The 11,247-nt window shown below is 41.4% G+C and overlaps 1 protein-coding gene across 1 annotated transcript; it reads left to right on the plus strand.

Moving 5' to 3' along the window:
• The first annotated feature begins 57 nt into the window (after positions 1–57).
• Positions 58–11,247, plus strand: LOC139056291 (uncharacterized). The gene is made up of 7 exons (XM_070534395.1): positions 58–347; positions 1,149–1,276; positions 2,470–2,611; positions 4,827–4,948; positions 6,383–6,493; positions 10,027–10,221; positions 11,023–11,247. The coding sequence occupies exons 1-7, from the start codon at positions 239–241 to the stop codon at positions 11,137–11,139; spliced, it is 924 nt and encodes a 307-aa protein (XP_070390496.1). The 5' UTR covers positions 58–238; the 3' UTR covers positions 11,140–11,247.

Raw genomic sequence — 11,247 nt, forward strand, 5'->3', positions numbered from 1 at the left:
AGGCAGGCAGTAAGGAGATAGCGGTAATTTATAGTGAAAGGCTGCGGGTCACAGAACTGCGCAGGATATCTGTCTGACAACACCTGTTTGCCTATGACACTATGGTGCTACACATCGCTAATCGGCATAAATAGCCGAACGCAGGAAACACAAGCGAACGTGACTTCGGTGACTTGCACGCATTGCGATTAAGTAAATCGGTGGTGTCGTGGGTGGGGCAGTTCTGCTGACTAGCAATATGAATCTCGAGCAGGCGCAAGATAAATTTGATCAGCTCCTCGACCAAATCGATCCTGCAAACTCAGCAGAGTTCATACTTTGGATACAGAGGAGATACCTGACGGCAAGTAAGTCGTCAAATGGACTGGCAAATATCTGACTTTCTAATGTCGAGAAATGAGGCGCTACCGGAGTTTAGTTTTAGAAGTGCGAAATGAGCGCGCCACGTTTATTGGGCTCGTAACTGTTTGTTACCGCACTGTGAATAATTCAGAGCAAATACTTCTAATTGTGCGCGTCTGTCCCGCTGTACATTCGTGTGCATAATGTGAACGACATCTGTACAATCCCGTGTGCAGAAGAGCGAATGTGTCTCATCAGCATTAGTCACTTCGTGAATGATGATGTAGTTGCTTTGGCCTTCTGCTGCTGAGCGCGAGGTCGCTGACTCGATTTCAGGCTTCGGCGGATGCATTTCAACGGAGGCGAAACGCGGAAAAAAAAAGAAAAAAAAACGGTCGTGAACTTAGATTTCAGTGATTGTTGAAGAACCACAGGTGGTCAAAATTAATCCAGATCCCTCCATTTTGGCGTCTCTCAGAGCCCCAGAGTTGCTTTGGGACGTTAAGCCCCGTGAAGAATAAATTACGTTAATGGCGATGTCTCTAAGAAGAGCGCGGATATACGTCCTGCCGTCATAAATCAATCTTTCATAAAATTTGGCGAGCAAATGTTGCGTTGGAAGCAGAACTTGGCAAGCCCCTCCATTTCCTCCACTGAGCTGGTTGCCCCTATTACATTCGTAAGGTTTATAGGTAGCCTTGCGTGCACCCTCTCGCCTTCCTTTGGTTTTGCTACAGTTAGAAGTCACTGTTAAGTGTTTGCAGCTTGACTTGTGTATCGGGGACTAACTTCCTCTCAAAATTTAGACTGTGCAGGCCACCAGGTGGCCGAAGCTCATCACAAGCTGAGCCAAATCTCCGAGTACCTCAGGACCGTTGTACCCGGAAATGCAGTTCTTCCTTCTGAAAGCATAATTGTGCCAAAAAAGGGAGAGGTAAGGTATTTGAATTACATATTTATTTTTATTTTGTGTATCTGTATATGTACAGGAATGTTCTTTATGCTTGTAGCCTCACCTGTTAAATGCAGCAGCATTTATTGCACTATGGCAAACCCCATGCAATGTGAGAATAGTGCAAGATTTGTGCAATTTAGAAGGGTGGCAGATATGGCTAGGTTGGCATTCCATCGTATTTTTTTCTTTTTGCAAGGGCACATAGCGTGGCGTGAGAAAACAAGATGACACCAGACAAGGAGAAGCGCAGATTTCCAGCTGAGGTTTATTGTAAAATGCTATAATTTGTACAAATTGACAGAAAGTCGTACTGCAAGCAAAAAAGGCCAGACAAAGAAAACTATGCATGAGGCAAGAAAAGCTAAACAAAAAAGTGTGCGATAAAAAAAAATGCAGATGAAGGCACGAATTCTCAGTGCAATTGCTAAGAAGTTCTAAAAAAGCCATGTGCTGCTGTGTTCTGTAATGGTGCTTCGATTCTATTCTTTGCTCATATCATCGAGGCAGATACTTTCATTTCAGATTTTTTATGCAAACTGTTGCACATGTGACATCAGTGGCACATATGACATCAGCGCACATGATATTTTCGAGTATCTGGGCTCTTTTTATGCAGGAAAGGTCCACGAAGGGTCCCAGAGTAATTTGCTCCTTTTGTATGGAATATAATCTTTATCGGCAGACACTTGACTGGCACCGAGCATATATTGACATATTAATGCCATCATGAGGAGGTGGCCTGTGGCAGTAAATGAAGCTAGTTGCTTCATGTTAATTTTGAGAGCCCACTCACTTGAAAGCACAACATTAATAACAGAGGCAGAAGCACAAGTATACAGAACAAATCCTGTCTACTTGTGTGTTTGCCTCTGTTCTTGTTGCGCTTTCAAATCAACATGCTCTCAAAATTGACATTCCAATGTGTCCGCAACTACCTTTAATTTTTTTTTTTTTATCTGGCTTACAAACATTGTCTCATGGTAAGCTCGATCTATTGGCAACACAAGTGTAAGCTATCAATGTAGGTTGGCATAATATATCTTTCGAAAGAAAACACCACAGTACTGGTAATTCACTTGGACACGCACTTCACAAGTTCACTTGCAAGTTATCCCACTGAAAGACTCATTTTCTTACCCACTGAATCGGCACCACATGACTTTATCTTCTAGAATGCAGACTGTGACCCTGCAACGACTGTACACGTTGATGCATTCCTTTATGATGACCAAGCCATTGATGAGTTGGTTGAAGAAGGAAAACTCAGCCGGAACTACTGTAAAGCTTGTGGTTCTCATGAGACAGCACCCCTCAGTAAGTGACATAACAGTGAGTGATACATGGTCACGTTATAAATAGCCTTTTTTTTTATTATTTTCACATTATTCTGTGAAGTATAAACAAAAAATATGGAATTGTTAATCATGATATGAAAGCTGTGTTTGTTAAAGCGAGTAAAGTCCAACAAATCTGTTAGCAGTAGATGTGACAATTTAACACTGCTTTTATGTCTTGATGTGCCATTTTCTAGAAAATGGAACATAGAATAAAATACAGGTTATTTTCAATGTCCTTCGCTTTCAGGTAAAAGGCTATAATTCCCTGTTTTTGCAACTTGAAAAAGTTTTATGAAAATTGAGTTAAACCTATTTCTCCTCCTCTATGTTCATGCCGAAGTGCACTCTTAAAAGGATGAGCTAAGAACGATGCCCCGAGAAGTGCCACTGCCCACTACCTCAACCTAATGAACACAGCACTAATGTTTCTCTGCATTGCAAAGGGCAGTTGTAATGTTGGCAGGGCATTTTCCCGATTAAGGTACATTCAAAGCCCTGATAGTCTGGGATGGACACAACAATTACTAAAATGCAAATGATGTACGCCAATAAGGGCTTCTAATTACAGCCATCAAACCTTCTCGCGAAGCATCTACATAAGAATCACTAGGTGTGCTTCTTTCTTTTTTCCTTTGTTAATAAAGGGCAGCGAAAGGAATGAAGCAATAGGTCGCCAAGCATGCTCCTATTCTTTATCTTTTTTGGTTTGTTTAAAAAGTGCTAATAATGCCTGCGAATGAAAATTTGCATAAGTAAGTTCACCTTATGACTTGCAAGCAGCTCTAGGTTGGCATATATGTTCCCGTGAGCGATTGTGCTTGTTTAAATAAAATATTTGTATCCAAAAGGAGACTATTGCCTGCATTATTGTTTGTTAAAGTTACCAGGGAAATCTGGAACTTTGGGCTACCAGCCAACAAAAATCCCAATTTCTTCTGGGTTTTACTTTTTAGAAATAACATCTAATTTTAAACAAATCTAAAATGCAAAAACAAAGGACCCTAGTTTTTTTCGATACAATATTATGAATGTAACCTGGGTTACAAGTGACAAGCTATATTAAACATGGTACCGGAATTACAGTGCGTTTCACCACAACTTAGCAGATGTGTTAAAAACAGGATACCAGCTAAATGGGCCTGTCTTAAGTGCTAACTTGGTTCAATTCAGCAATTGCGGTATGTACTCTGAAAATGTTTAATTTAAAAGTTATTCAGCAACTCCTGGTTAACTAAAAGGTCATTTAGCGGTTACCACATAATTTGTAATGCCCTAGGCACAAATAATATGCCACTGAAAGAGTGACATTTTTATCTCTACCACACTGTAGAGATGGGCGGCCACATCGGTGTTGAGCGCTAACATGGTTCAGTTCAGCAATTGTAACATATACTCTGAAAATAATTAATTGAAAATTTATTTGACAACTCCTGGTTAATTAAATGGTCATTTAGTGGTTACCACATAATTTGTTACGTCCGTAAACATATAACATGTTACAAAAGAAGTAACACTCTTATCTCTACTACATTGTTCTTTAAATATCACTGAAGCGCCCAGCATTTATTGGCATCCAAGGTCTTGTCTTAGCATACCAGACCACCACAATGGCATGTCACAAGGGGTCTAGGTGAGACTTTTACCTGAAAACATACCTTACAACTTTTGCGATGATTGTAAAATGATATTATCTTGCTTACGATGGTTGTATTGACAGCAATAATTTGTTTTTCATTTGTGAACAGTTTAGGGGAATGTTCATTTTAAATACAAATGCAGTTTTCCAGTGATATTTCAGAGGCTAATTTTCATATGCCCTCATTTATTCTGACCTACCAGCAACAGTGCCATTCTCTCGTAGAACCACTGCATAGCAGCAACTAAAATTTCAGCCTCCATTCTGTGAATGCTTCAGAAAAAACTTCATGGACTCTTCATTTTCCTGTGACTCAACCAGTTTTCCTGTTCACATCATCCCTAGAAAACAAATTCTGTTGTTGTTTTGTCTCTTAAATGTGCAGTTAATATAAGTTCAATATTAAAACAATTACAGTATCTTTCAGCAATATCTAGTATTTTTTGGCTTCGACCGCAGTATTTCTCAGCTGTTAAGGTTGACAGGTCTCTGAAAAAATTATGGCGCAGCTTGAGCCCCAGTTCTAAAATCCCTTGCTCTTTTTTCTATTTTGCAGCGTTCATTTCGCACTCTGCCTCAGCTCGCAGAGCAGAATTCATTTTCAGAGAGATTTTGCCATACTTGAAAGACAAGTCCGTACTTGATGTGGGCTCCAGGCTGGGCGTCATGCTCTATGCTGTGAGTTTCACGTGGCATTTCTGACAACCCACTTTCATTTTCCGCATTTCTGTGCTTGCCCTAAGGCCTCTAAACCACCTCTAACACTTTTTTACTCATTCTAAGTGAATGTGCACATTGCATACAGTGTACCATGCTGATCATCTTTCATGAAAATGGCAGCGCTACGAGCCATGGGGAAACCAGGAGTACAAAAAGGCTTTTTGAACTTGCGCTCCTTTCTGTTAAACTTTTACTCTCACCAACTGTATGCTCCTCTCTGCTGGCGTTTCACAGTCCCTTCACACCACGTAACACCAGCAGGCCGCTGCACATGATGTCACCAGGGTAAAAGTTGTCGATTGGTCAATGTACGAGAGATGACCGTGCTAAATTGACGAGAGCCAGTTGTGCGTTCTATGAATTGAGGCGGGGGCTCGCACATTGTGTGCCACTGAACCTTTTATGAAAACGAGGGTGGCAATATGAGCTTATTGGTCGATCATCATGGAATGGTATCTGGATAGCGCAGAAAAACACGGACACAAGAAGAAATGACAGACGAAGACAAGCGCTTTTTATTAAGCTTTGATTCGATCTAAGTTTCTCTAAGTTCTCAAGCGCAGCCAGGAGAAAGGTGTGAAGCACTCTTGTTTATGTATTATTTTTTATCAGGAAGCATTTATTAATTCTCTTATATTTATAGTGATATATCTCAGTACATATTCTACATACTTTGTGATGATATCCTCTGGATTGTTTACTTTGAAATGTTAAAGCATTTGCCAAACTTATAAATCTTATCTTGTGGTTGACATTGCTTGGTTCTTGTTGATAAATACGCACAGTATACCTTAAAAGATAAAATATTTGTTGAGTACAAGTTTCTGCATTCTGCAGTGTGTATCTTTGTGCAGTGACATGTCACGCCTTTGCTTTAACTTTTTTTTTCATTATTTTATTGAGTGTGTATGTTTTTCTACGCTGCCTTGCTGTTGTACGGTATGTTGTGAAGGGGTTGAGGGTTTTTTAAGCCGTTTCTTTGTGGATGTTCTTTGCTCTTCTCTATAGTTAAATGGGAACTAAAGCTTGATTCTTCTATATTGTTTTTATAATTTATTGTTGGGGAGGGAGGGGGTCTTATTGCTACATAATGTCAGCAAATTTTTCTGTGTGTTACAATGTCACAATAATGTCAATGACACGAAGTCCACATTTAGAGTTGCTAAGTGTCACCCTTTTACATGCAGGAAGCATGTGATAGCATACCCCCAATTTTGAAGTTATGCATCAGAACTCTTTTAACAGAGGGTCTCAACTGCTTTCTTTCTTTCCTTCTTTCTTTCTTTCTTTCTTTCTTTCTTTCTTTCTGAGCGCAAGTGCTGCATCTGCATGTGTGTACATTAAACCTGCACATGCAATTTGCAAGCAGTTCATATTTTTCTGTAATTCTAGGCCCATGCATTTACACCAGCTAATCCAATTATTGGTGTTGAGATGAATCCTGACTTGTGCCAAATTCAAGAAGCTGCCGTCAAGCATTTTCACATGGAAGACAGAATCAAGGTGAACATAAGCTCAACTTTGTCCTTCTGGTTACCCGCCGTGGTTGCTCAGTGGCTATGGTGTTGGGCTGCTGAGCACGAGGTCGCGGGATCGAATCCCGGCCACGGCGGCCGCATTTCGATGGGGGCGAAATGCGAAAACACCCGTGTGCTTAGATTTAGGTGCACGTTAAAGAACCCCAGGTGGTCAAAATTTCCGGAGTCCTCCACTACGGCGTGCCTCATAATCAGAAAGTGGTTTTGGCACGTAAAACCCCAAATATTATTATTATCCTTCTGGTTGTTGTACTCATACCCATATCCTGTTTAAAGTAAATGTGTGTAGTGTGTTGATCTCTATTGCAAGAGCATTATTTCCCTTTGTGCATTTATGGAGCATTTCGTTGGTGCTTTTCACCTCAAGAGCGGCCCATATCGCCCTAATGGAGTGTAACTTCATTTATTCAACCAGTACACTGACATTGCACACAGAATGTTCGGGTGTCACAAAAGTAATGTTGACACTACTTGCACTGCCCAAGGAGGATTGTGCAAGTGTTGGAGAGCTTTCATTTTTACTATTTATAATTTAAGAAATAAATCCCAGGTGTCCTTAGCTTTCGCTTAAGAGACGCAAAGGCGAGAGCCTTGTAAAGCGTACTCTAATTCACCTTGATGCTCCTTAATCCGCCCTAGTCCATGCTAATCCACCTTAATCATACTTCATACATCCTAATTCACCCTAATCCTGCTTAATCCAATCACTAATTAATTATTAATTAACTTAGCTAATCATTAATCATCTCTTATACATGGCTGAACATGCTTTGGTTCGCTTATGGCCTTCCTTGGGTCACGTGATATTTTCTGTACCTCACAACCCGAACTTGAAACAGATCTAAGGCTCTCACTTTGAAAATTCTTCTTGCCTTGCTACCAGATTCAGCACCACGGCTATGCTTGTTCATTCAAAGTAACTAAATCTTGTAATCTTTTAAGATCAAGAGGTTGGCTTATTGCAACAACAATCAAGTTTTGGAACAAAAAAATGTAAGCCAGTTTCCCTTGAAGGGTGAAGCATTGGCAGGGGTAACAAAGTCGGTGCTTGCAAAAGGTTTAGCACTGCACTTGGTCTCCTCGGATTTACACGAAGGCATGACTCGGCACGCAAGGCAACTGCTGCTGGGAAAAAGGAAAAGTGCCCTGGCAGCTACGAGGCATCTCACAACGCTGACAGCGGCGTCATAAGTGGTGCACCTCGATGGCGCACAAGATGAGACCAACAAGAAACTGTCGGCGTAAGTCAGCTCCCAGTGAAAATTGGATAATGTTGGCTTTACATTTACATTCACTTCAGTTAGACAAGTGCGTACACGCAGTAGCTCAGCAGTAACGTTAGTGTGCTTATAGTGTGCATGCACACAACCTGGCAGCTATGAGGCATCTCTCAACACTAGCAGCGGCATCACAGGCGTTGCACCTTGGCAGTACACGCGATAAGACTGATGGGAAACCATCGGCGTTAGTCAGCTGCCCATAAAAACTAGATAATGCTAGCTTTACGTTCCATGCATCCACACAGCAACTCACTAGTAACACTAGTGTGCTGGCAAACACCGCTCATGCCAGCAGTGGAAGGCAGAACGTTGCCCTTTCTCTGCCACTGAGGCGATTGGACGGTGCATGACGGTGCGCCCACTTCACTTTGTTGTTTTTGCAACCTAATACACATCGTGTCTTTTGAGACTTTCTGACCATTTCTCTGCGTGCAGCTGTACATGCGCCGTCGATAGCAGGGCACAGCATAACAGCTATGGCATGAATGTACCTCGAGTGTCCACCCATGGTCGTACATAGCTTTGTTATGGGTTAAGTTGGTCTGATTGTTATCTTCCGTAAATGACTATCGTAGTCAAACCACATGAAGCTTACAGTGAAGCTAACAAAAGTATAGGGGAAATTAACTGTACCTTTTTTTTTTAGCTGAAGAGTAGTAGTGAGGAAAACGGAAATGAAAGGAGGAAATTACAACTTGCTACTAGTGGGAGCTGAACCGACCTTTGCGCATTCTACTCACTATTGCAACTCATGTGGGGAAAATGCAAAAGTGCACTTGTGTACTTAGATGTAAGTGCACATTAAAGGCCAACTGCAATTAAATTTTGGACCATGTAAAAAGCTTCAGATAGTGTAGACGTCAAGTAGCCTCTGTGCAAAGCTTCACGTTTTGAAATACAAGTGGGCACATCATAAAAAACTTGCTAAAGTAGACATTTACGAAACCGAAAAAGACACAGCCTTCACTCCTCGCCAGAAACAACATAGCACCTGAAATACTGCAAACTGGGGTGGCTCCCTAGTGTGACCTCCTAATGATTAGGTGGCACCCGCAGTGTGTACTATCTTGGAGACATGTTCTGACTTGCGCCATATCTGTTAACCACCAAGTGCATGCAATGTGTGCTTGGGTGCAATTTCAATGCTGTTACAGTTAAAACTCGATCTAATGAAACCCGATTTTATGAAGTTCCCAATTTAATGAAGAAATTTCCATTCCTCGGCAGGTACCCATAGGATTCAGTGTTGTCATCAAACTGAATTAACAAAACTAACTTGGCCGAACTTGATTTAGCAATGTTTTCCCTAAAATAAATGAGTGAAAAAAGCGGTGATTTTTTTCAAATTTTGACACAATTTTTTATTAGAGCGTGTGCTCTAAAGCCAATGCGTTGAAACATCTAGGTGCCCTAGTCATGGCCCTAGCTTTATTTTGACGAGGCTGCACTCCACGCCCATGCACAGAACTGAGGACTAAATACCGCCTCAGTAGGGGCGGCGGTGGTTGCTGTCGTTATTTAACGGTTTATGCAGCAGAGGGCTGGATTAGCGACAAATACGATGCCACACTAGTAGCTTTTTCGTGTCACTACGTTACAATTTTAGATTTCAAAGAAACGAAAAATTCCTTTCTCGATTTTACAATTTTCCAGATTTAACTAAATAATTCGAGCGTGGTCATCACTTCGTTAAATCGAGTTGCAACTGTAATAAGAAAATTGGATGATTAATAGCCCTGGAGCGTTAGGGCATGCGACTGGGCTTGATGGAACAACCTGGAGATTGAATAAAATGGAAGAACCTGGAGCTTTGCCAAAATTCTTTCAATTGTATATGCTACTCATTTGTAACTAATTTATCCAAAATGAAATTTTGTTGCAGTTAGCCTTTTTAAAGAACCCCAGATGGCCTAAATAATTTGGAGCCCTCACTACGGTGTCCCTCATGAACCCACTCTGCAGTCTCAGGACATGAAACACCGCAAAATTTGTACGACTTTTATTCCCCGTTTTCTTATGACATCTTCATTTCAATTGAGGTAAGACACTTGATTTCCTCAGTGACTTCATTGTCTGTTGGCTTCACTCGGTTGTTACTAGCCAGCAAGCCCCTCAGTTCCCCTTATTCATCTTGCTCGTAATATAGTCACATACTTTATGACGATTTCTTGGATAGTAGGTAGACACGTGGGTCTCAATGTCCATTCCTCTCATGCAGGTCGTCAATGCGAACGTCATCACGGTACCTGAGCTCGTCTCCAGCTCTGATGTTGTGATCCTCAACAATGTGTTTGAGTTCTTTACACCCGAGCCAGAACAAGTGGCCCTGTGGCAATTTCTGAGGCGTACCATCAAGAAGGGGACCATCCTTGTCACCGTTCCCAGCCTTGAGGACTCGCTCAAGAATCTCCAGGTTCGTGCGTACCGGCCGACACAGTGCATTCTTGGCATGAGAAACTGGTAGCTCCTCACAAACGACGTGCGTCATAGCTAAAACACAATTTAGAAGAGGCCCTTTGTACTTCTAGTTGTGCTGCCATGCCGATACCATACGGGGCAACTGCTCTCCCGCCATTAGTATTCTTTAGTGCAGCTTCTCTGCTATAAATTACTAAGTACTAGTTGGTTGTGCTAGCCTTGGCAGCTGTGTGTACAGTCATCAACAAAGATTTACAGGACACAGGTGGAACCAGTGCCCTCGCTCTTTTAAGGCTTTCGATTTAGTGGATTACTGTGTAGGCTAGAAAAAACTACTACAGATTGAAACTTTGAAATTTGAGGCTACTGTATTCTAACGCTTCGCAGGATTTGAGCTTCTTCGCAAATCTCTTGTCCTGTCAACTTTTGTGTTCAGCTGTATGAAACTCACTTTTAACGGAGCTCACAGTTATTATTCTGCCATCGATTATCGCTCTTTGTTCCGATCATATTTGCTTTATTACAGGTTAGATGTTCCTATTATGAGTGGACCATACTTCAGTGCTGTCCACTGCATATTCTTCTTAAGCTGTGCGTTGCCATATACTGTATGATCGTACAGAAGCAACATCCTCACAGATGTACTTCATGCACCAGTACCTAGAAGTTTCATTATATTTAAAACAGGAATGTTGAATTATTAATCTTTACATAATCAGACATTTCAGCTTGCTTCATACGTCAGCTTAGTGAAAACTAATCGTAATGTCATGCTATGCTACCTTTGTCTTTGCAGACTGGAATAGTCATATCGGAGTGGGTCAAACAGCGTTACGTCACCGATCCCCTGGCCTACAGCTATGTCATGGATCACGAGGAGCTGTCTGAACTCTGCAGCTACGACGTTCTGTGATGCACTTACTGTGTCTTTCTGACAGTGGTTACTCGGTGAAGTCTTGCGTATCAAGCTTTTTATCAGTCTGTTAGATGCATTTGAAATTAAACTCCGTTTTGCATTGCA

This window comes from Dermacentor albipictus, chromosome 2 (genome assembly GCF_038994185.2).
Source record: "Dermacentor albipictus isolate Rhodes 1998 colony chromosome 2, USDA_Dalb.pri_finalv2, whole genome shotgun sequence".
NCBI classification, from domain to species: domain Eukaryota; kingdom Metazoa; phylum Arthropoda; class Arachnida; order Ixodida; family Ixodidae; genus Dermacentor; species Dermacentor albipictus.